Raw genomic sequence first — 25,924 nt, 5'->3', positions numbered from 1 at the left:
AGACCTTTAAATCTGTATCTCAGAGATTCCAGCAGTACTCTTGGAGCAAGATATACGCCAGCATGCCACATTGTACTTATTCTGATTTGTTTAAAAACAGCTCCCTTTTGTTTATGTTTATGCTGGGTAATTTAAACTGGTTTACAACTGAATTATTTTGTCATTCTGTTATTCATTAAAAACAGAAACTGTCTTCCCTTTTCTAATGCAACGCTAAATTAACTAGCAAACCAATGACACTCAAAGTGCTATGTGATGATACCAAGAGGCCGAATTCTGCTCTCAGTACCACCTGAGCAATGCTGTTTAAATCAGTTAGGTTTTCACAGATATAACTGAGAACACAATTTGCCTCAACATCTTCTGCCTTTTTGTTATATACCAGTTATCCATCTGTGTTTATGAAAACACTGGTGTCTTCTGTACACTTTCATAACATAAATCTATGTAGCAACGCATTTAGTTTGTATCCTATATAATGCAGTGTCATCTCCTCTGCATTCCTACTAAAGGAGTTACAGATCTTTCCATTCTGGGATGAAATTTCTGTCAAGTATTTATAACAGTTGTGCAACTGAGTTCATTAAAAAAGGGGATAGTAATAACGCATACAATTTTAATTTCCTTGTGAAATGTCATGATTTGATTACTTTTTGGCAGTAGTTTTTAAGAAATTTATTTTTCCCCTTGTAATGTGTTTTGTAGAAAATGTACTTGTTGTAAATTTAAAATGTTTGATCTGATAATGCATCTCTGAAAGATAGTAGGAAACGCCTAACTACCATCCGTCCACTTCTAAACATAAATATAGAAACAATCAAGTTTTCAGTTCATCACTTGACAAAATATGTTTTTAATTAAAAAAAACCCACCCTCCTATTTTCCCATTGCTGATCTAATCCTGCAACCCCTTAATCAGACAAAAGTCGGATTTAATTCAACTTGGAGTTTTGCCAGACTAAAGACTACAAGTTTGAGCCCTTGAAAGATTAATTCAAGTAGTACAAAAATCATTCTTCCCTTTGGGACAATTACACCTCTCTCTAGTTCTTTGTATAACGGTTAACAAAATTTTTTTTCTCTATAATTGAGGTTTGCAAGAGATTTCTGTACTGTAGAATTTAAAATGTAAATGTTAAGGTGTGTAAACCAGCATAATTTTCTTATATTTAATTATTTCCCTATTAAGTGTATGCACTCAAATAAACTTCTGAATGTAATACTTTACTCTGTTGCATAGAAGGATGCAATACATTTATACCACGTACAAATGATCATGTTCCTTTTTGGTCAAAACTTTTAATGGACAGAATATTTGTCCTTAGTTAAATATTAAATACAAAAAACCTGTTAAAAAATCCTTGACTTGCTCCCTTTTGCCCACTGATCTTGTGTTGTGTATTGACCAAATGCCGCGTAAGTACACCACAGATGGGCATGCACGTGTGCAGCTTGATCCTGTATCATTTACGCTAATAGGAGGTTTCCATTTATTTAAATGGTAACATTTGCGGGACCATTCTCCACTAAGACAATATAAATGTATGTCCTCTGGAGAGTAGTCTGTCCATGAGTCATTACTGAGTCCAGGCACACTCATGAATAAATATACAAATCCTGGCTCTGGGCATCAGAATGCCCCAAGTAGCTCATGTCATTGAAAGATCCGCAGAGCAACTTTTCCCTGTTTAGAAGTGGAGCCCGGACTGGGGTACACTACCTTGGTTCCATACTTCCTCTGCACTAGAAAGTATTTATGAGCAGTGTGGTGCCAGAATTTGGCCCATGATAGGTAAGTCCACTGCCCCTGTATCCAGTGCTTAATTTGTGCTAGGGCTGAGCCCTGGCACCTCTAGGCTTGGCAGTTCATAGCCTCGCCACCTCTAGGCTTGTGCCCTAGCACCTACTTACTTGAGCCCTGGCCCGTCTTTCATTACTAATTAAATGCTGCCTGTGTCTGATCCCCCTCGAATACCTACTGTATGCCTTTGGCTGACCGTATGTGTTTTATTAGTAAGACTAATATATGTGTCTGCAATAAGCCATTTGCTGGGTTTTTGCTAAATGACATTAATATGCAAAACCCTGGGACATGATGAAGGAGGCCAAGCAATATTTTGGATGTAAATCACATTTTGGGCCCAGCGCTGTTCACATTGAAATCACTGGGAGCTTTTCCATTACATTCAGGATCAGACCTAGGGTTGCCACCTTTCTAATTGCTGGTAACTGGATTCCCGAGGCTCCCCCTGCACCGCTGCTTCTTCTCCGAGTGCTTGCTCATGTCGATTCCATTCTAGGTGTGCGCACGCTCAAGTGTGCGGCCGTCGGAGATTTTTGCCTTAGTGGTATCCGTAGGGCCAGCTGTGGCGCCCCCTGGAGTGCCATGCTCATGCCAGAGTATATCAAACGCCGCCAGCCCTGCACCCTCTCAGTCCCTTCTTACTGCCTGTGGTGATCTGTGGGAGTGCCTCTGTCCCTTGCTTCACAAGTAGCCAGTGGTTTCTTTCCTGTTTCAGCCTTGTGCTTTCAGTTGTAAATAGTTCTATTGTTTGTTAGTTAGTAGTTAGGTAGCTGTTAAGTGTTCAGTTAGTTAAGTCCCAGCGGAGAATTTGCCCCAGGCGGGGCATGCCTCATTCTCTGTGTTTTAAGCCCTGCTCCATGTGTAACAGGCCTATGCCTGTTAGTGACCCTCATGATAGTTGTCTGCAGTGCCTTGGGGAGTCCCACGTGAAGGAGCATTGTCGCATCTGTAAGAACTTTCATCTTCAGACACGGAGGGAACGCGACATTCGTCTCAGGGCCCTCCTGATGCAGGCAGCCCTGCGCCCAGCCTCGAAGCCGGCTCGGTCTGAAACGACATCCAGCCCTTCAGCCTTGGTGCACAGCGTACCTCTGGCACTGGACTCCTCCAGGCACCGTTCCCCGTCCCTGGTGCCGAAAACAAAGCCGAAGAAGATGGCACCGGGCAAGCCTGATAAAGGCGTGCTGGGCAAAGGACCCTGTTTGGGCCTTATGCCCATTCCGGACCTGCACAAGGGCTCCAGCCAGGGAAGTGCCTCCACCCGAATGAACCCACCACCGACTCTGGTGAGCAGTACAGGGTCAAAGCTGACGGTGCTGTCGACGCCTGCTCAGCTCTCAGCGCCTGCAGAGCCAAGGGAGCTCCCGCCGCAGCCAGCACCGTGTTCGGCAATGGAACCCACGAGGGCAAGACCACTGGTAAGGCCTCTCACAGGATGAGCAAGCGCCATCGATCTCTGGAGCCAAGGCAGAGCGCTAGGTCGTCACGCTCTTGGTCTTCACACTGAAGCTCTCCCAGGCGTAGACGATCCCCTTGGCACCGATCCACGTCACGTTGCCGGTTGCCAATGCCGAGACCTTGAGGCTGCTCCCTGATATGATGCCGCTTTTCCAACTCCCGGCACCATTCGGAACGCTCCTGGTCACCGACAGCAACGTTTAGCTGCCAGACCAAGGCCACGACGGCCCCTCCATGGTCACTGGAGGGCAACGCCTTCGCTGGATCGGTGACGCAGTTCGGTCCCTCACCCAGGCAGCAATGGGACTGGGCCCCGGAGGGAGCGTCTGCGGCATCAGGGCTGGCCTGGCAGCAGGGTCAATGGACGACCTAATGGCCTTATTGGAACGCCTCTGGGGTTCCTATTATGCCATTGCCCCACTCTTGCCAACCCTCGGTCACTGCATCGGACAGGCTGAAGCCTCTGCCTGAGCCACCGCCGGCACTGGGTTCGATGCAGGATGTTTTGGTGACCATCGCGGGTGAGGAGCTGGTGCCCACCTTCGCCATCGGGGGAAGATGCCAGTGTGCTTCCCTTGGTGGTCCAATCATCCTCATCCTCCCCGGATGGGGCAAAGTGGTGGGGCCCTCCACAGCTAGCCCACTGGATGATTTCAAGGAGCATCAGGCGCTGCTCCTTAGGGTGGTTTTGAACTTGGGCCTCAAAGCAGAGGAGATGGAGGAGCAGATGGACACATTGTTCAATGTGCTCTCGGCGGCCACCCCAGCCCGGGTTGCACTCCCGGTGCATGAAAGGGTCTTGAACATTGCCAAGTCGATCTGGCAAACCCCGTCCTCTATTCAGCTCGCCTCTAAAAGAGTGGAGAAAAAGTACTTCATCCCGGCAAAAGAGTTTGAGTACTTATATACCCACCCGCCACCAGGATTGTTGGTCGTGTCTGTGGCCAACGAAAAAGATAAGCAGGGCCCCACCAGTTCCACCCCCAAAAATAAAGATGCTAAGCGGTTGGACTTGCTTAGTCACAAGATTTATTCAACGGCCAGCCTCCAGTTTCAGGTGGCGAACCACCAGGCCCTCTTGGGCCATTACAATTTTAACTTGTGGGACTCCCTCCCCTAGTTTAAAGACTCCATGGCCCAGGATGTGGCCCAGGAGTTTGCAACCCTGGTGGAGGAAGGCACTGTGGTGGCTCGGTGCTCACTCCAAATGGCCTGGGATGCAGCCGATTCGGCTGCCCGGGTGGTCGCCTCAGCAGTGGTTATGAGGTGCAGTTCCTGGCTCCAGACCACAGGCCTGTCCCAGGAGATGCAGGCCTCTATTCAGGACCTCCCATTTGATGGTGTCAGCCTGTTCTCTGACCAGACGGATGCACGGCTTTACGGCCTTGGGGATGCACATTCCTCAGGTGTCAAGACAGCCGTTCTGGCCTCCTCCGCCGCCACGACAGTGGCAGCCTCATCAGTGGCCTACAAGGAGACAGGACACTGGGTTTAGCCGCCGCCCCCCGTCATCATCTCGCTCCCCTGCGCAGCCTAGCCCGGCGAAGCACCAAGGGGGCCAGAAGCACTCATTTTGAGGGTGCACCCGAGAGTGACGCACCAACCGTGCCCGGATCCTGTCCCCCCTTTCCTCGACCGCCTCTCCCCTTCTTATTTGGCCTGGTCCTGGGTTACGTCGGACCTCTGGGTCCTGGACATAATCGCTTGGGGTTATACCCTGCAATTTTTGGAAACCCCTCCCTCCAGCCCCCCCTTCCCCGTCCCTATTCAGACCCTTCTCACAAGCATCTCCTTGTTCAGGAGGATGAGAAGCTCTTCCTCAGGATATGGAAGGAAGAGGATTCTACTCCTGATACTTCCTAATCCCGAAGGCGAAAGGGGGCCTCAGGCCTATTCTGGACTTGCATGGCCTCAACAAGTCTCTCAAGAAGTTGAAATTCCGCATGGTCTCCCTGGCCTTCATCATCCCTTCCCTGGATCCGGGGGACTGGTATGCCGCTCTCGACTTAAAGGATGCGTACTTCCATGTCTCCATATTCCCAGGACACTGACGGTTCCTGCGCTTCATAGTGGCCGGGCGAAACTTTCAGTTCACAGCGCTATCTTTTGGCCTGTCCTTGGCCCCCAGGGTATTCACGAAATCTGTGGAGTCGTGTATGAACCTCAGACGCAGGGAGGTCCAAATCTTTCTGTATCTCGACAACTGGCTCCTCAAGGGCAGGTCTCCGGAGTAAGTGCAACGGAGCCTTGATCTGGTGCATTCCACCTGCATTGACCTGGGCCTGTTGGTAAACACAGAAAAGTCCATGTTAACGCCAGTCCAATGCATAGAGTTTATTGAGGTGGTCCTAGACTCCATGTGGCCAGTGCCTTCCTTCCTGAGGCACGTTTTTGGGCCATGGCTGGCTTAATCTCCCACGTAAAAGCCCACCTACTCACTACAGCCCACACGTGGCTGTGTGCACATATGTGGTCAGCCACCCCCATCTTTGTATGAGGCCTCTGCAAATGTGACTGGCCTTGGATTACACTCCCAGCAGGCACCCCCTAGACCAAGTAGTGACGGTACCGAGCCATATCCTACTGTCATTGGGATCCCAAGTCAGTGCTCCAAGGACTTCCCTTTGTGTCTCTGACCCCATCGCTCACGCTGGTCTCGGATGCTTCAGATCTCGGCTGGGGAGCCCACCGATGTATTACATCAACAGGCAGGGCGGGGCCAAGTCTTTGGCCCTTTGTTGCGAAGTGTTCATCCTCTGGGACTTGTGTATGAGGAACGCCATTCACCTGGTGGCCGCCCACCTGCCAGGGGACCAAGAACGTCTTGGCACATCACTTCAGCAGAACCTTCTCGTCTCACCATGAATGGTTGCTCCCTCCCGAAGTAGTCAGCCTGATCTTCCACAAGTGGGGGAGTCCCCAGGTAGACCTGTTTGCGTCCAGGAAGTGCCACGTGTTCTGCTCTCTGCAGGGGAGGGACAAGGGCTCCCTGTTGGACACCTTTCTGATCTCGTGGTCAGGAGCGCTGATGTACGCCTTCCCACCGGTGCCCTTGATCCACAAGGTCCTCCTGAAGCTAAAGCAAGACAAGGCCAAGGTCATCCTTGTGGCCCCCTTGTGACCATGTCGGCACTGGTTTGGCATGCTGCTGAATCTGTTGACAGCTCCCCCCTGCAGCTGCCTCTTCGGCTGGATCTTCTGTCCCAGAACCATGGCAATCTGCTGCACCCGAACCTGGCGGCGCTGCACTTGACAGCCTGGCTCCTGCGTGGCTGAGTGGAGATGAACGACAGTGTTCCGCCGGTGTCCAGGAAGTCCTGCTGGGCAGCAGGAAGCCTTGTCACATCCGTGTTGTGGAGGCCCCTCTGCAGGACATCCTGGACTATTTGCTGCACCTTAAGCTCCAGGGCCTATCACTATCTTCAGTCAAGGTGCACCTGGCGGCCATTTTGGCGTTCCTTCCTCCATTTCAAGGCAGGTCGGTCTTCACCCACCCTATGATGGCATGGTTTCTGAAGGGCCTGGAGCGCCTTTACCCGCATGTTCAGGATCTGGTACCCCATTGGGACCTGAATCTTGTGCTGTCATGGCTCATGGGTCCCCACTTCGAGCCCCTAGCTTCCTGTTCCTTACTGCTTTTCTCCTGGAAGATTTCCTTCCAGTTGCCATAACTTCGGCCCGTTGAGTGTCCGAAATCAGAGCGCTAATGTCTGAACCACCTTACGTGGTCTTCTATAAAGACAAGGTTCAGTTGTGTCTGCACCCGGCCTTTCTGCCCAAGGTCCTCTCCCAGTTCCATACTGGTCAAGACATATACTTGCTGGTTCTTTGTCCTAAGCCCCACGCGACAGATGAAGAACGCAGGTTGCTATAACCTGGACGTCAGTCGTGCTCTGGCCTTCTGCATAGACAGAACGAAGCCATTCCTTCAGTCAACACAGTTGTTCGTGGCGATCGCAGACAGGATGAAAGGTTGCCCTGTGTCTGCCCAAAGAATATCATCGTGGATCACGGCCTGTATCCGCTACTGCTACAAGCTAGCGAAGGTGCCCCCGCTGCCGATAGTGACGACCTACTCGACTAGAGCGCAGGCATTCTTGGCATCCTTCCTCGCTTAGCCGCCAATCCAAGAGATCTGTCGGGCTGCAGCCTGGTTCTCTGTCCACACATTCGCTTCACACTATGTGCTGACCCAGCAAGCTTGGGATGACGCTGGCTTCGGCAGAGCTGTGCTACAAGCTGCACGATGGTGAACTCTGAGCCCACCTCCATTGAAACTGTTTGCGAGTCACTTAAAATGGTATTGACATGAGCAAGCACTTGAAAAAGAAAAAACGGTTACCTACCTTTCGTAACTGTTGTTCTTCGAGATGTGTTGCTCGTGTCCATTCCGTTACCCGCCCTCCTGCCCCTCTGTCGGAGTTATCGGCAAGAAGGAACTGAGAGGGCACAGGGCCAGCGGCGCATGATATACCACGGCATGTGTGCGGCACTCCAGGGGGCATCACAGCCGGCCCTATGGATACCGCTAAGGCAAAATTTTCCGACAGCCGCACACGTGGGCACGCGCACACCTAGAATGGAATGGAAATGAGCAACGCATCTCAAAGAACAACAGTTATGAAAGGTAGGAAACCATTTTTTCCTCCCAAGGCCCTGCCCCTGCTCCACCTCTTCCCTTGAGGCCCCATCCCTTCTCCGCCTCTTCCCCAGGGCCCGCCTCCTTCCCCACCTCTTCCCCTCAAGGCCCTGCTCCCGTCGCTCACTCCTCTTCCCATCTACCCCGGTCGCTTGCTGGATCGTCTCAAGCTGAGCTGGGGCTGGTACGGGTTAATGACCCAATGCTTCCCCCTGCCCCACAGTAACCGGACTTTTGGTTCGGGTGCCTTGTAGGGTTGCCAGGTCCCCTTTTTGACTGCACTTTCCGGTTGAAAACCAGGCACCTGGCAACCCTAAATGGCATCTGGACACAAGCCAAAAACCGGACTGTCCAGGTAAAACCCGGATGGGTGGCAACCCTGATCAGACCCTTTATTTACTTGCCAAAGAAAGAAATTGCATGTTGATTTGTGATACAGTATTGAGGCCAAGTTTCAGCCCAGGGCAAATTTAAGACAGTTCCTCTAAGAGCCATTTAACAACAAAGATGAAGTTGGAACCACTTCAGAGATGATCACATCATAAATGTTTCTCCCTTTTTATATGTTCTTCTTCCCACATGAGAGGAAAAAACCTCATCTAGTGGTTAGTCATGTCTTGAAAACTTAATATGTAAGAGCTCAAGGTTTGATTTCAGTCAAATCACTCTTGTGAGTAGGGACTGCTCAGCTGAGAGAGTTGCAATATCAGCACTTAATAGAATTAGTGAGTAATGGAACTGTAGACCCGATTCTGCCTCAGAGAAGTCAAGGAAAGTTTGACAGTTGATTTTGATAATAGCAGGATTGGGTCCCATATATGTGTGACTCATGAAACCAAAATAAAAGTAGAAAAGAGTTAATTTAAAAAGAGAGAGAGAGAGAGAGAGGAAAATAAAAGGAAAAATAGATTCCTTTCCCACCCATCTCACAACAGTAAAATATGCCTATGAAAATCAAACATAGTGTCTCTGGTAGCTTAAGTACTGGAGTTTGTTTGTAGTATTTTTGTTTTATATACCATAGCGGCAAAATGTGTCAGAGTGACGGATAAAATAACATTTCATGAAATTGCACTGTGGGTTCCCGAAGCCTTTCGTTGGGGCGTTCCTGGCCAGACATCTTATTAGGATTCAGAGTGAATGTGAATTCACTTAACAATCTCTTTCAATGTTGTCTTTTGTGCAGACCGGTTTGGACTTGGCCAGCCAGGCAGGATGCCTGCTTCTGTGAATGCCATGCGAGTCCTGAGCTCAAGCACAGATCTGGAGGCTGCTGTGGCTGATGCACTGGTAAGAGGAAAAATACAAAATGCTACCGACACCAGAAAGTGGCTTAAAATTACCTGTACGTATGTTCTCTTTTTTAATAGCCGTTGTTTTAAATGTGCCAATGTCGACACTGTGGCGATGTTTGATCATTGTGTTTTGCATTTGAATGTATTGGCACCGATGCTACATTTCATTATGGAAGTTAGTTAATCCTCAACAGTTATTATCCAACAAGCAGAGATGCGTTAATGTCACTGGTGAGGAATAGGTGAAATCAGCCCTTTGTCTTTAATCTGATTTTTGAGGAGGGTATTCTGTGAGGTGCTGAGCACTAGAGGGGATTGAGGATGCTCAGTGCCTGGAAGGACTAGGGTCCTAACTAAGCCCTAGACAGTAAATTGCATGGGGATGTTTTGGGCAAAACCCTAAAAAACCTGGATCCTGTCTGCTCTGTGTGGACATTAGATCCCATTGCAGTTTTTTGGGGATTTACCCAGTATTTCTGGCATCTGGTTGAACACTTTGAACAGCTAATAGCTTGGCTTATCTCTCGTTCAATATTAGTGTAAAACTGAAATGTGTTTATTTACTGTGCCCCTAGAAGCAAAGGCAGTTTGTTTTGTATTTTCTATCCCAATCTCCCTTGATTTCCCTTATCCCTGCTGAGTTACTTCCCTTTCCAAGCATTAGCTAAATTCCCATGCATTCCTGAATTTTATTGCAGCGAAAGTTCTCCTGTGGCAGAATCCAGCGAATTTCTGCAGTTCATCCCGAAAGCATACATTAACCTTTTGCCACATTTACCTGATTTTTCTGCATACGTTTTTCTTTTTTTTCGAGGGAAGGCAGAATGAGAGTAGCAATCATTGTGCAGGGTAATGTGGGTACCACTGTGTCCTGTGTGTTATACAGGGTAATTCCAGAGACCTAAGCTGGTGGGATGATGAAAGGATTTCTTGAAGTATCTGATGCAGGGTTCTCAAACCTTTCCATATTGTGGACCACATTCCCATAGAGAGAGTGTCTCATGGACATCTCTTTCCCCATTTGCTATTGGGCAGACCACCTCCCCTCTTATTCACTATTGCTCAGACTGTTTTCCTTCCCATTTGTGATCACATAACAACTCCAAATCATCACACACCACCAGCAATTTAATTTGAGAATTGCTGATCTGATTTAAGATCCCTCTTTCAGAAAACTTTTATTAAAGTATGAATTCAATAGAATGTAGAAAGAAGGTGTTAGAATGTAGGCTGTGCCATTGCAGTCAGTGGTCTAAATACAGTAACTCCTCACTTAAAGTCGTCCCGGTTAGTGTTGTTTCGTTGTTACGTTGCTGAGCAATTAGGGAACATGCTCGTTTAAAGTTGTGTAATGCTCCCTTCTAACGTTGTTTGGCAGCCGCCTGCTTTGTCTGCTGCTTGCAGGAAGAGCAGCCCGTTGCAGCTAGCTGGTGGGAGCTTGGAACCAGGGTGGACCGGCAGCCCCCATATCAGCTCCCCTCTCCCCTAAGTTCCCTGTGCAGCAGGTGCCCAGCAGGCTAGCAATTGCAGCTGTCCCTCCCCCCACTGCCATGTGCTGCTCCTGCCCTCTGCCTTGGAGCTGCTCCCCGAGACTCCTGCTTGCTGTGCGGGGGGGAGGGAAGGAAGAGGGGGGCTAATGTCAGGGTGTCCCCCTCCCCCCTGCTCCCCGCTTACCCCATCTTCAATAGAAGAGGGGGGACACACCAGGGCTCAGGACGGAGGGAGCTTGCAGCAGCTGCGGTCTCAGCAAGCTGATCTAATTAACAAGGCAGTGTACTTAAAGGAGAAATGCTCATATCTCCCTCCATTCCTGCTGCCTTGTAGAGTGAGAGAGTTAACGCTTGAGGGCTCAGCCAATTGCTAGTTCATCATTTAGCAGTAAGTGAAATATCCCACCCTCTGACTCCACCTCAACCAAGCTTCACAATCATCATCACTGTGTACCAGTATTAAGTTGTTTGTTTAAAACTTATAGTGTGTGTGTGTGTGTGTGTGTGTGTATGTATGTATGTGTATATATATATATATATATATATAATATAGTCTTTGGTGAAAAAAATTTCCCTGGAACCTAACACCCTCATTTACATTAATTCTTACGGGGAAATTGGATTCGCTTAACATTGTTTTGCTTAAAGTCACATTTTTCAGGAACATGACTACAACGTTAAGTGAGGAGTTACTGTATTGTGTTCGTTAAGCAAATTAAAGACTTTGTGGGCCAAATTTTCATTTTGGTCTCCGAGGTTGAATGCCAGTACAGTCACTCTGGATTGTCATAGAATCATAGAATATCAGGGTTGGAAGAGACCTCAGGAGGTCATCTAGTCCAACCCCCTGCTCAAAGCAGGACCAATCCCCAACTAAATCCCCAAATCCTCAAGGATTGAACTCTCAACCCTGGGTTTAGCAGGCCAATGCTCATTTTAAATGTTTCATGTGTTTTACTAGATAACTTACTCCACAAGATACAGCATACCCTATACTTAATATAGGGAAGTACAGGGTAAGGAATACAGCATATATTGTAGTAACATAATTGAAGGCAATCCTGGAAAGTTTTAAGGGCAGTCCCTGTGTATCCTCTTACCCTCTTACCACTTTGAGGCTTGTTAGGTTTGAAAAGCATCAGTATATAATATTCTCTTTCCAGAAGCTGTAACTTTAAAATCTAGTCTGATCAGTATCTGAACGCCTATTACTGCAGGGGAGCAACGTCCTCCTGTAGTCCCCCTCCTCCCCAGTGCCCCATTCTGCTCTTCTCGCTCATAGGCTCTTTAGACAATCCTTTCACAGCAGGCACTTTACAAAGCCAGTTCTGGCTTCCTTGTGGGAGAGCCGTGCAATGCCAGCTTCTAGCCAACCCCCTTGTATACAGAAGGAGTATTCTTTTCGTTGTGTTAGGGAAGGAGAGGAGCTTCTCCGAAGATGGCGTTATCCCAATAAGCAAGTTTGAACTAAACACTGTGGATCAAGTTCTGACCTCTAGTACATGTGTGCAGCTCCCATTGATTCCCATGCTCATGTGTGAGAGAGCAGAAATTGACCCAGGGAGGCAGACTGTCTGTCTGTCCAAATGGTCATACTTTGAATCTATATACAGTACAACTCTGTTTATCTGAAAATCTCAAATAACACGTGAAACCTTTGGGTAAATGGGATTTCAGATGCAAGGGGAGCCAGCCAGCTGGCTTTAAACAAGCTGAGCTTTAAGAGACATCCAAGGTATTTGTACAGTTCCAGGAGCAAAAAAGAGATGTTGGTTAATTGGAGTTTGGTTAAATGAAGCTATACTGTATATAATTGTTTCCTGGCATTAGAGTCTCTGTTCAAGACTCTGTAATATGTTTCCTTCTTTAATGGACAACTGACGGTTTCAAAAATTGGTATTTAGTTAGAGCAGCTTTCCTGAGATGTAAAACACAGAGCTGGTGTATGTAGATCTACATCTGTTAGAAGCCATTAGGAAAGGTATAATCCCGATCCCATATTCTTTATGCAGGTAAACTCTGTAATGGGAACTTTGTCTGCATTAGGAGTATGGCATAGGAGCAGCAGTAGGAAAGTAAAGGCAGACATTATATATCCATTTTTCTTTTCTTTTGCTTAAACTGTGTTTTTAATTTGCTAGGACGCATTTGCTGTACGTTTTTGTTGCAAGAACAATCCCTACATAAGCTTCTGACATAATTCTCTGTGCTTTTTCCCACCCTTCAATATTTTCCTGCCTACAGCTGTTAGGAGACTCCAGGAGCAAGGTACTAGTGCTTTCTTGACTTTTTATTTCTACTTCGCACCTTTTTTTTTCCTGTTGCAAACCCCCCCCATGATGCTGCAATCGAGCTGATTCAGAATGGCTCAACCCTGAAGTCCTAGTGAAAGCAAAATAATCTCATTGGCTTTGCAAACACAACAACTGCAGGATTGGGCCCTCAGAAAGGAATTCTGTAGCAATCATCTAAGAATATAGGTGACCTTTTCTGTTATGTTTTATAGTCAGTCGTATCCTGTTAAGGTTTGTTCTAGTGTTTATTCCATAGGGTTAAATTTGGCACATTGTCAAAATTATGCTGATATTTCTTGCTACGTGTTAAGACTAGAATTTTCTAAGGTGCATAAGGGAATTAGGAACCCCAAAGCCATTGAAATGAATGGGATTTGGATGTCTGACTCCCTTAAGTGCATTTGAAAACCCTTGCCCAAATTAACACACAGGGGGCCAAAATTGTGCTTTCTTGTAAAGCAGTCTGAACCTGGAGTAACTTCACTGACTGCAGTGGAATTACTGTGGATTCACACCAGCGTATGACAGAGCAGAAATGGTCCTTTAGCTCTTATATCCTTCGCTCTCTCTCATTATTATTCCATCAGAATGTTTATTTGCAGAATCACCTTCATGTTTAATGAATTTGCTTGAAGTAAAAACTGTATTGTCAATCTGTAACCATGGAAATGTCCACTATTTTCAATAAAAGCAACACATTATTTCATCAGCCATTAGCTAACATTTCTATTGGATCATTTATTGTATTTTGTTGGAGCATCAGTCACTTGTGTATTCCCTTCAAAATCAATGGGACTCTTCTTGCTAGAGTGAGTAAGATAAACAGGCCGGTGCTCCGTGACATTTTACCTTTGTGCCACTATAACAATAGCCTCAAACTACCTTCACTGGCAATATAGGCAGAGCATCCTTTCCTCTGCTTTAATATAACTATAAACACTTTACTTAATGTGGGTTTTTTTCCTCCTCCAGAAAAAGCCAGTGAGAAGAAGATATGAGCCGTATGGGATGTATTCTGATGATGATGCTAATAGCGACGCATCGAGTGCTTGCTCCGAGCGCTCATATGGTTCTAGGAATGGAGGCATTCCACACTACCTACGACAAACTGAAGATGTGGCTGAGGTCCTAAACCACTGTGCCAGTTCCAACTGGTCGGAGAGAAAAGAAGGGCTCATAGGCCTTCAGAATTTATTGAAGAGCCAGAGGACGCTGAGGTGATCTTCCTAGCTTTGTAATGGTGGTCATTAGTGTTGTTTTGCTATGGTGCAGTCAGAATTCACTATTTTATCTCATATTGTGCTGACACATATTGTCTTTCATAGGCCTTAGATTGCCTCTGGGAGCAAGCCTTCCAGACCTGGTGGGATAGACTCACACTAGCTCCTCTCAAGCTAGTGCATTAAAGATAGCGATGTGGACATTGCAGAGGGATGGTGGCTCAGGTTAGTGGCCAAAGTCCAAGCCCACCTGACCCTCTGGGCCTGAGCTTGGATGGCTAGCCCAAGCTGTCACCTCCCACAATGTCCATATGGCTATCTTCAACACGCTAGCTCGAGCACAGCTAGTGTGACTCTGTCTACCCAGGCTGGGAGACATGCTCCTAGCTGCAGTGTAGCCATTTCCTTTGAGGCCTTGCCTGCACCAGTGTTTTTCAATAGAGCTTCTACCTGGTGGTAGCCATGTTGGAACAGTAGTATAGGCAGGATACAAGCTCCTTTACCAGTGAGCACTTCTCTCAGCTTGTCCCCATCTACTTGAGCACTCCCACTGCTGCTGTCTGTGGCTGTGCAATGGTGAGAGATTTCCTGCCAAAATGCTAATGTTGATACAACCTGAGTGTGCTACAATTTTCACATGTGACTCAGATATTTCAGGAAGTTTAGCTGCATACCTCATGTATGTGCATTTGATCACAAACTGCTAAGCAGCTTTTCAGTGAAGCAAATGCTAGCCACATAAGTGAAAGGAAGCAAGGTGCCCATGTTAAAAATGGGGTCAAGTAGTTCTGTATGTTAGATACATTTATTTGTGACTGCTTACAGTTGTTAGAGTGGAAATGGTATTTGAGCCTCATATAGACAACGTAGCTTATAATGGGGTGGAAGAATGTTTGTAAGAATATGAAGAGTGTCTGGACTGACTGAGATTTCGTTTAAGGTGAAAGTATTTGTAAGCAAGTTGTTTGCATGTGGCTTTATTATGGACTTGCTGACTTGAAGAGAATATGTTAACAAATAGTTTTATTTAAAAAAAAATCTGCTCTTTGGAATATTATAAACAAGTGTTTTAAATGCATTTAGAAATGGCAGTTGTCTGGGTAACATTTCCACAACCTTAGCTAGGTAGCAGGGTAAATATTTCATTTAAGGGTAAAGTTGCTTATAATTTTGGGGGGGTTTTGTTCTTATTAGCAGTTTAAGCAAAAATGTGTTTGGGAACAGTGTTGTGTTCTGACTGATAATAGAGAGGGTGGGAAAAAAACACTTTTACCATTAGAAAAAGATTTTCCAATCATTTATTTGAACACCTACAGCACCTCAGTAGGAGGTGCTAGGAGGTTTACATATGGCGGCGTAGACTTGAGGTTACAGATGCATCTTTTCATGGCTTGGTAAAAACTTTTAAAACTTGGTCATTTCGTAAGGGTTTTAAAATGTGCTTCTCCCATATACACTGTTTTCAGTATACCATAATGCAATGGTTCTCCACCTTTCCAGACTACAGTACCCCTTTCAGGAGTCTGATTTGTCTTGCGTACCCCAAGTCTCACCTCACTTAAAAACTACTTGCTTACAAAATCAGATATAAAAATACAAAAGTATCACAGCACACTATTACTGTGGCGTGAGGCCCCAGGGAATTGCCCAGTTTGCCACCCCCTAATGCCGGCCCTGTACTTGCAACACCTCTAAACCTATCCTGTGACTCTGCCTTCCCCCCCCTTCTCCCCCTCCGGGTCATAACACTCAGGTTGAGAAACACTGATCTAGAGGAGTTGATTACCCCCTGGAAGACCTCTGCCTACTCCCAGGTTTACGCATACCCCTGGCTGAGAAACCACGGACATAGTGTATTTTTAATGAGGATCTGGTGACAACCCGTTGGCACCACACATATGTGTGTGAAAAGGTTGGATAAAATTTTGATTTTGATACCTATGTGTATGTGGCTGTGATCTGTGAGGGCATATATGGGGTCAGTGAGAATCCAAAAGAGGAGGCTCTGGGAACACCAAGTGATGGGGATTCCCTGGTTGTGTAGCTCTTGCAGGAAACTATTGTTCCTAGTCCTGGTGGTTTGCAATATATCAAACTGTACTACTTCCACTGTTCCCTTAGGGTAGCAGGATTTTCTTGGCTCTGATCCTGGATATATTATAAACCAGTACCAGGACTTGAACCATCTTAATTTTAAATCTCTGCATTGCATTTTTAAAATTGTACATTATTTCTAGTTCTGCTGATGTTTATATTTGCTCTTAATTTGCAATTTTATCCTCTCCAGGGTAGTTCAGATTGCTCAGGTGGTGCCTGCTTGAGTAATTTGGACATATAGTCGTAGGTGCAAGCACCCAAAGTTATTAGAGGATAGAATTTTCAAATTAAACACAGTGTGATTGGTTGCAATGTAGTCTTAATTTATATAACAAGTTTAATACGGGAGGGGATATTTTACTCTTCTGAACTTACTGGTTAAGGGTCCTTTTTCAGTACTCCGTGTTGAATAGGGTTTAATCACGTGTAAGGCTACGATTTACTCACTGGTATTTTTAGTAAAAGTCATGGACAGGTCACTGGCAATAAACAAAAAGTCACGGCCAGTGACCTGTCCGTGACTTTTACTAAAAATACCTGCGACTAGATCTTAGGTGCTGGGAGAAGGGGGTGTGCTCCAGCAGATGCTGCTGCTCTGGTGGAGGGGGGCTCCAGTGGTCGCAGCTGCTCTTGAGTGGGGGGGCAGCCCGGGGCCCCGCTGCTGCTCCGGGGCTGGGGACGGCCCATTACCCCATCGCTGCTGCTGCTGCTCCAGGAGGGGGGCCGTCCAGGGCGCCTGCGGCACCACTGCTCTTCCGTGACCGCCGTGAAAGACTTGCAGCCTTAATCATGCGTTATCTTCAGTGGGCATTCTGTGTGTGGAAAGGTTGTGGGGTCTAAGATGGTATCAGAGTTTCATTATACTTACCCACGCTAACTGTTTCTTTACAATTTTCTAAAGTCCTTCTTTTGTAAACTCATCCTGATTAGATCTACTGGATATAGCCGGGGCCAGCAAGTCCCCCGAGAAAATGTTGTTGAGCTGTTTATTTTAGTTTGGCACCCATATGATTACCTTAGGTCAGTGTGCATTGAAAATAGGGAAGTTCAGAATAGCTGTCCTTCTGTATTCCTTGTCTGAGATAAATTTCATTAGGGAAATAAAAAGGAGTTCATTCAGAGGGAGCTGCAGTCCCCATCAGGTCAGGCGAGAGTTATAGAGCAGTCACTTGGAGTTTTTTTCTTGTTTCTCTGGAAACAGTGCAGTCTCAACACTGAATTAAGCTGACAGCTTGCTTTGGCAGTGTTCCAAGGACTGCTTTCCTCTGCATCCAACTCTTCCTTCTCAGGAGACTGTCATCTTTGTCTTATGCTCTTTTAAAATCTGCATCAGTTTTTATGCTTAGAATACCATTGTTTGGGTGAAAATATCTCCTATTATTTATAAATAAGCTACCTTTAAAAAGGTCACACTAACTCTAGACTGCTAGTGTACCCTTCCCTACTCTTTGAGGTTTGTTTTGGTTTTATCTGCATGATTGGAGGTCTATGGACGAAACCCTTTTTGTGGAGAAAGGAAGCCTATAATCCTGACCTGAACTGGAGTTCTCCCTGCATTCACCCGTTACCTCTAGTTTGAGAGGACAATATAGCGTTGTCAGAAAAACCCAGCATCCAGCTTATTCGTTTGTTTTCATTTGTTCTTTAATCAGGCAAAACTCTCATTGGCTCTGCTGGAAGTTTTGCCTGAGTAAGGAAGACAGATAAGGACCTGAGGATTTGGGCAATATTCTTTGCAACATTTGAGATGGAGTTTTAGCACTAAAAATGTTATGTAACTGGCTCTACCAAAGCAGGGACCCTTGGAGAATTCTGCCCACAGAGAACTCCGTCTCCTTTTTGTTGTTGTTATCTCGGTTCACTGTTTGCTTATGTCCACTGTTACTGGCTTTTAGGAGCCATCCGACAATGCCCCCCATTGACAGTACAATGCATACAAAGGCTCCTGGTGAAGACACACACAAAAGAGCAAAGTATAGACACACATAAACAGTGTAAAGTAACAGGGGGGTAGCCGTGTTAGTCTGAATCTGTAAAAAGCAACAGAGGGTCCTGTGGCACCTTTAAGACTTACAGAAGTATTGGAGCATAAGCTTTCGTGGGTGTCTTGCGTCTGATGAAGTGGGCATTCACCCACGAAAGCTTATGCTCCAATACTTCTGTTAGATTTAAATACCCTCTGTTGCTATAAACAGTGTAATTACTGCGGCTATATGCTGACATAAGTTAGGTCAACCAGGTCTAATTTAAAAGACCAGATCTCTGTCTTTTTTTTCAATGACAGTTCTAGTCTACTCTGTTGTGAGTAAAAGATTTAGCTTTAATATAATGTTTTGTTGTGTGTTGTAGCCGAGTCGAATTAAAACGGCTGTGTGAGATCTTTACGCGCATGTTTGCTGACCCTCACAGCAAGGTAATGCATTTTTGGCTTACTCTCTTCCATTACAATGTGTACAGTTATGTTGTCAGGATCTGGGTAATTGTGTGGTTGGGCCTGTGACTCTACTGGACGGAACTGGAACTGATAACACGCATGTTACAGACCCTGCATTAGTTTAAGTGGTAGGGTTCTGGGCTTTAGGGGCTCAATCCTGCAAGTTGCTGGGAGTTGGATGCCCAGCCCCTTTCAAGGCACGTGTCACCTTGCAGAATCCAGACCTTGGAAGAGAAGGATCTGGGCTTTATTTCTGTTCCTGTGGTAAGTGGCCATGAGACGGAGCACAGTGACATCTGTGAAGCCCTAAATAGCCATGGCTTTGGTACAGTCGGAATGGCCGTTTATACGTATTAAGCAGCAGTATGGAAACTGCAGGATGACTTTACATTTAAAGCAACGTTAATCATATGAGCACTCCGGCATCTTTGTAACCCCATCCTTCCAAGCAGTGGGCCAAGATCATCCCTCCATAGACCTACCGATCTCTCCTTCTCTAACAGGGTCTCGAGTACTTTCCACCCCCCTCTCAGACTCTGTGGCACTCTGTCCATGCAAGCAGGGGTAGGAAGGTGTGGGAACAGGGGCGTGTATATCATCCCCCTCCAGTTTTTTCTGAAAAAGTTAATACTGCTTGGGACAGATCTCCCCACTGAGGGATCTGGGATACGTTGTGGCCAGAAGGTTAGACATTTATATACCCGATGAGAACATCCACAGTTACGTTAGCATGGATTAAAAGAAATAATTAGGTTAATAAATCCTAGTGCTTCCGGGCATGTAGTAAACCAACACTAACTGATGGGGGTCAGGCAGAAACTTCCTGTGTGGAGAGGTTATTCCATATGTGCCTACTGCAGACCTTCCTTTGAAGATCTAGTTATGGCCACCATTAGGGACAGGACACTGAACTAGATGGGCCACTGGTCTGATCCTGTCTAGCAGTTCCCATGCAAAAGAGATCAACATTTTGGCTCTTAAAATTCTGTCTGATGTGGCATTGCTAGGGTCAGGTATGACTATTTATGTTTGCAACAACATTTGCAACTTGTGAGAAGTTTTAGACTGTTGTACACTAGACCACATTCTGCTCTCGGTTACAGTGGTGTAGATCTTGGGTAACTTCATTGACTTTATAGACTTCATTGCAATTTGACTTCATTATGTTATGACACAAATTTAACATCAGGTGAATTACTCCAGATTTCCACCAATGCAACTGAGATCAGAATTTGGCCCGTCACTGCTAACCAGGGGCTCATCCATGCTGAATACATTTAGCATTTAGGGGGGGGCTTCTGGGATTGCGCCATAGATATTGCAATGAATTTGGGGAGGGAAAAATGAATAGAAAAAAATGTTCATTTCATAAATTCATAAAGGGATACACATATATACACATCTAAAAAACAAACAAACCTAATCCTGCTATCCTTACTCATGTGAGTATACCTGTTGGCTTTAAAGTCCCTACTCACATGAGTAAGGAGACGGGATTTGGCCCAAGATGTATGATATTTAAAAAACTATGATTAAAAAAAAGAAAGATGTTGTAAAAGTTTTTATAAGCCATCTATGAATCCACTGACAAATTGCACCCAGAGCAGTCAGCATTGATTCACTATGTGTACTAACGAGTGGTTTGTTTTGTTGCATGGCCTGCTTTGCGGTGGAACTCACAACAGAGAGTAAGTGTATTTGTTCCTTTTTCCTTCATCTGTTTAGTGTGACATTTTAATACGGCACATCCTGGATGTTTAATGTCAGTGATTTCTAGTGCTAACATGTTCACTGAGAATATCCATTCATAAAACGGTCTATAAAAAAATCATTTTAAAACACAGATTCTTTGTAGACTTTCTCTTGTGATCATTTCTGATTAAAAACGTAATCTCCCCTTTTTTGAAATTTGCATTTATTTGCAGGTTTTCAGCATGTTTCTAGAAACCCTGGTAGATTTCATCATCATCCATAAGGACGACTTGCAAGATTGGCTGTTCGTTCTCCTGACACAGTTACTTAAGAAAATGGGAGCAGACTTGCTAGGATCTGTGCAGGCAAAAGTTCAGAAAGCTCTGGATGTAACAAGGTACGGGTATGCAAAAGTTCTAGGGATGCTTTCATCCATCACCTGTGATGCACCTCCTAGGCCTGCTTTGTTTTATGGTTGGACGGTTTCAGAAACACTGCGTCCCACTCTTGTTTCAAGAGATGGACCAGATTTACCCCATGTCAATCTGGACTAACCTCCCAGTGAAGTTAGTCTGGATGTTCACCAATGTAACAAAGCAGATTCGAGTCCCCAAAAATCAGGTTAAAATAAAGGATCAGATTTTCCTCGGAAATGCACTCATTTTATATTACTTAACTCCATTGATTTCAATGGAGTTATTCTGATTTACATTCATGCAAATGAGAGCAGAATCTTTTCTCATATATTTAAAAAACAGGGGCAGAAATCATCTTTTTGTTCTGTGTTTGTACAGCGCCTAGCACAATGGGGTCCTGGTCCACAACTAGGGCTCCTAGGTGCTACGGTAATACAAATAATAATAATAACAGCGAATATACTTACCTTGCTCTTAGCACTTTAGATTATTAAAAGTGAAAGAACATTGAAATCTAATGTGCTTTGTTTCTTTGTGTTCATATTTAATGTTTGATTGCACTTTTTATTTCTCCCAGCTTGGATGATGAACACTAGTCATTTGTTCAGAAAATGAATAGTGCTTTAATACTAAGTGCTGAGCATCTTGAACTTGTTCATGAACATCCAGCAAATCAGTAGCAAAGTGAGGATAAGAACTCAGGTGTTCCTGCCTCCTAGCATGCATATTCAATCCACTATAGCATTCTAGCCAAGGATGTCACATGTACCACATTTTCACACTCTGGTAGAGGTGGCACCATGAAAGGTTAATTTGTATAGGGCTTTTAAAATCCACTTGAAGAGAAGGAGATGAGAGAGGGAAAGAAAAGAGGAATCAAACACTGAAGCTAACTCAGGAAAAGATAAACCATGATCTGCTATAGATTAGAAAATGAAAGAGCAACATAAAGTAGGGAAAGGAAGAACAGGGGTAACAAAAACAGGAAGGATGTACATAATACAGGCTGAGTAGTTGTCTGTGAATATATTGATTTGACAGATTTCACCAGTGTTAATGAATAATTCATTCAACACTTTTACATTTGTGGTATTCAACCCATTTGGTAGCTGGTCAAACACAGGTGAAGTTTACAGAATGTTTTAATATTTAAAGGCTATTTCTGTGATTCTTTAGTAATTTTTTCTGTAAGTTTAAATGTATTAAAATGAGTTTGTTCTAATAATAATGGAAATCTTTTTTCCCCTCTCTGAACAGGGATTCTTTTCCGTTTGATCAGCAGTTTAACATTTTGATGAGATTTATTGTAGATCAGACCCAAACACCAAACCTCAAGGTAAGCAATGAAAACCTTTGCATTGCAACATAAACATGGTCCATTTAAATCTCAGGATGTGTTTTAAAACACTTGATCATACTTGAGTATCTAATATTCACAGGAAAAATAACTACTTGAAAGCACATGTATAATATGACACTTATAAATAACAATACTTTTGATGTGTTTTGCAATATTTTGTATGTACAAATACCTTTTGGTAAAATTTTCAAAAATGCCTAAGATCCATTTTCAAAACTGACTTAGGCTAAATGCAGAAGGGCCAGATTCTATAAGGTATTTAGGCACCTAAAGATTTATCATAGAATATCAGGGTTGGAAGGGACCTCAGGAGGTCATCTAGTCCAACCCCCTGCTCAAAGCAGGACCAATCTCCAGACAGATTTTTGCCCCAAATCCCTAAATGGCCCCCTCAAGGATTGAGCTCATAACCCTGGGGTTAGCAGGCCAGTGCTCAAACCACTGAGCTATCCCATGCAGATAGGCACCTAGTTAAAGTTGCCAACCTTCCTGGATTGGCCGGGAGTCTCCCGGAATTGGAATCGATCTCCCAATGGCTACTGAAACCAATCTGGGAGATTTTAATAGGCCGCTAAAAGTGCGGTCAGCACAGAGGGGTTAAGGCAGGTTCCCTACCTGCCCTGGCTCTGCGTGGCTCCCAAAAGCGACTGGCACATCTCTCTGGCTCCTTGGCACGGGGGCAGCCAAGGGGTGTCTGCATGCTGCCCCCGCCCCGAGCGCTAACTCCACAGCTCCCATTGGCCAGGAACCATGGCCAATGGGAGCTGCGGGGGGCAGTGCCTGAAGGCAGGGGCAGTGCGCAGAGCCGCCTGGCTGCCCCTGAGCCTAGAAGCTGGACATGCCAGTCGCCTCTGAGAGCCACCCCTCCTGCACCCCAACCCCCTGTCCCAGCCCGATGAAAGTGAGTGGGGGGGGGGCAGAGAGCGAGCAATGGAGGAAGGGGGGGATGGAGTGAGCAGGTGGTGGGACCTCGGAGAAGGGGGGGGCAGGGGCATGGCCTCAGTGAGGGGAGGGGCAAAGGCAAGGCAAGGGTGTTTGGGTTTGTGCAATTAGACAGTTGGCAACCCTACACCTAGTGGGGGTTTTAAATTCCCATTGAAATCAAGCTGTTTTTGAAAATCTCAAGTCATTTTGGAAGATGGGATGTATTATCCTTTGTCACTTAAGTGCTTTAAAAAATGTATCCAGGGACACAATCAACCTATTAAGGTCCCAAAACAGAAGGAAGGTGGCAGGTTCTAGGAGCTTTCATAGGAATGTAGGTTTCCTGTCTTCCTGGCAGATGGTTCTTGTTAATTCCAACCATGATATAAATGGGTCTCTTTGGGACAGAGGTAATATGGTCTGGAGGAGAAACATTAGACTGAGATTTGTTTTGTTATCTGAGATACTACATTCCATCAAAGGAATACGTTTGGGCTACATAGGGTGTGTGTAGAGAGTTCTATGCAAGGTGGCTACTTCAAAGGTGAATGAACTTCAGAAACTCCAGGAATCATGTATTCTTTGTTTTCCAGATGCATGCAGTAGTGCAAAAGGTGTCTTATGAAAGGGAGGGAGAACACTGTTGCCACCAGTAGGAATTCAGAGCCTACTGGAAACCCAACCGTGGGCATTTAAAAAAATCTTAATTAAGGCAGGAGTCCAAAGTTTTTACCCAGAGGGACAATGCTACAATATACATGAGACTGCTGGGCTGCAGCCTCTCAAGCAGTCAGTATAGGTAGAAGGTTCCTTTTGTTTCTGAAATATGATACGCAAATACGTTTTATGGAATAGGTGAAGAAATAACTTTTACTTTTTACCAGCTCATATCCTTTTGTAAAAATCCTATCTAATTTGTGAGAAAATTATAACTTTCCTATTGGTGTCTTGCACAATCCTAGACAATTTAATTGTATTCTATTTACAGAATTCTGTAGATCCTCTATTAAATTCTATAGGTTTTTAGAGTAATTTTTGTAAAACCCTATAGTTTAGTCCCTATTAAATTCTACAGGAGTTTTCCATAAAACTATAAAAAGAACAGGAGTACTTGTGGCACCTTAGAGACTAACAAATTTATTAGAGCATAAGCTTTCGTGGGCTACAACCCACTTCTTCGGATGCATACATGTCCTCCTGTTCTTTTTGCGGATACAGACTAACACGGCTGCTACTCTGAAACCTGTCACCATAAAACTATGTATACCTTTCTAATAGATTTTCAGAAGGGTACTCTGTCTTCATTACTTATTTACATGCAGGATGGTGGTCTAGACCTGTCCAATGAGCTGTAAGATTGTCCAATTCATATTTCTTTTTCATTATGGCTCATTATAGAGCAGAGATGAGCTTGCAAGTTTTATGTTTGGCACAGGATAGTTCTGAGCGATGTCCACCTTCCATCACCTCTCCAACAAAGGATGACAATATACTTTTACATTTCTTAGGTAAAAGTTGCAATCCTGAAGTACATTGAGTCCCTGGCAAGACAGATGGACCCAACAGACTTTGTGAACTCCAGTGAGACCAGACTTGCTGTATCTAGAATCATAACTTGGACAACAGAACCAAAGAGCTCAGATGTAAGAAAGGTAGGTTAGAATGATTAAGTTATTGCAAGTGGGACTGTTACCCTGCCTAATGGCAATTAAATTAAGTCTGAAGACAACGAAAAATTGCATGGTTAGGAGATTTGTAAGGGTTTTTGTTTGTTTGTTTGTTTTCCTTCCCCTGTATCTATTTTGTAATATTAAGTAAAACATTTTCAAAGTGTTATATTAGCTTTGTTTCTACAATGTAACCATTGAGATAAAACAAAACCTTTGACAATTTGGGTTTATTCAATACATAAGTTTAAAAGAAACAAAAGGAAGTACAGTCAATCTGTGCAACTCATTGCCATGTCAAGGCCAAAAGTTACTGGGTTCAAAAAAGAATTAGATAACTTCATGGAAGATAGGTCCATCAATGGCTATTAGCCAAGCTGGTCAGGGATGCAATCCCATGCTCTGGGTAGCCCTACACCTCCAGCTGCTGGAAGCTGGGACTGGACTGCAGGGGATGGATCACTCAAAATTACCCTGTTCTGTTAATTCCCTTAGAAGCATCTGTCACTGCCCACTGTCAGAGACAGGATATTAGGCTAGATGGACCATTGGTCTGACTCAGTATGGCTGTTCTAAGGTGTTTTTGAAATATCTTTGTCTGTATTTTCCTCCAGTCGATTGTCATGCAGGTGAATGATTAAATTACTCACCAATACAATGCAAAGAGAAAGTAGACTGACCAAGTGTGTATTTTGGTAAGCAGTTGGTAATACATGGGAAGTAATTTTTTTTTTTTTTTTTGGTCATTTAGCTAAAGATCCAGTGCTCTGTACACTATGTGCTCCAAATGAAATCGAATATAATCTCTGAGATATGGTATTTAAAAATATCACTAAGGTACTGAGTACCTTCGACTCCTATTAAAGTTGGTTGGTATGTCGTGTCTAGAAAAAGCTGTCAAGTTTAGGTCAGGCTTAGCTAACATGAGCTAAATTGATGCTTTTCCTAGTGTAGATGCATGATAACGGACAAGCTAAAATTGAGCTAACAGTGTCACCCTGAATCTGCACTAGGAAAAAAGGTCAAGTTTAGGTTGGGTTTAGCTAATGTGTTGGCAAAACACATCTGAAACTCAAGACACTTTTCCTAGTTAAGACAAACCCAATGGAAGTTTGAGGGTGTTCAGCAGTCAGG

The 25,924-nt window shown here is 44.8% G+C and overlaps 1 protein-coding gene across 7 annotated transcripts in view; it reads left to right on the top strand.

Annotated features, from left to right (window-relative positions):
* CLASP1 (cytoplasmic linker associated protein 1) overlaps positions 1–25,924 on the top strand; it is a 246,796-nt gene that overhangs the window by 168,079 nt on the left and 52,793 nt on the right. For 3 of the 7 annotated variants that reach the window (XM_065413102.1, XM_065413101.1, XM_065413100.1), the window contains 8 exons: positions 9,088–9,191; positions 12,931–12,954; positions 13,953–14,197; positions 18,647–18,710; positions 20,417–20,419; positions 20,657–20,820; positions 22,097–22,175; positions 24,632–24,775. In XM_065413102.1, the coding sequence (XP_065269174.1) occupies positions 9,088–9,191; positions 12,931–12,954; positions 13,953–14,197; positions 18,647–18,710; positions 20,417–20,419; positions 20,657–20,820; positions 22,097–22,175; positions 24,632–24,775 (827 nt within the window). The remainder of the gene's footprint in view (positions 1–9,087; positions 9,192–12,930; positions 12,955–13,952; positions 14,198–18,646; positions 18,711–20,416; positions 20,420–20,656; positions 20,821–22,096; positions 22,176–24,631; positions 24,776–25,924) is intronic. The other 4 variants (XM_065413097.1, XM_065413096.1, XM_065413098.1 and 1 more) reach the window with 3 other exon arrangements.

Source organism: Emys orbicularis, chromosome 11 (genome assembly GCF_028017835.1).
Source record: "Emys orbicularis isolate rEmyOrb1 chromosome 11, rEmyOrb1.hap1, whole genome shotgun sequence".
Classification (NCBI taxonomy): Eukaryota; Metazoa; Chordata; order Testudines; family Emydidae; genus Emys; species Emys orbicularis.
Note: the sequence above shows the minus strand (reverse complement) of the source record. Positions and strands in the feature narration are given on the sequence as shown.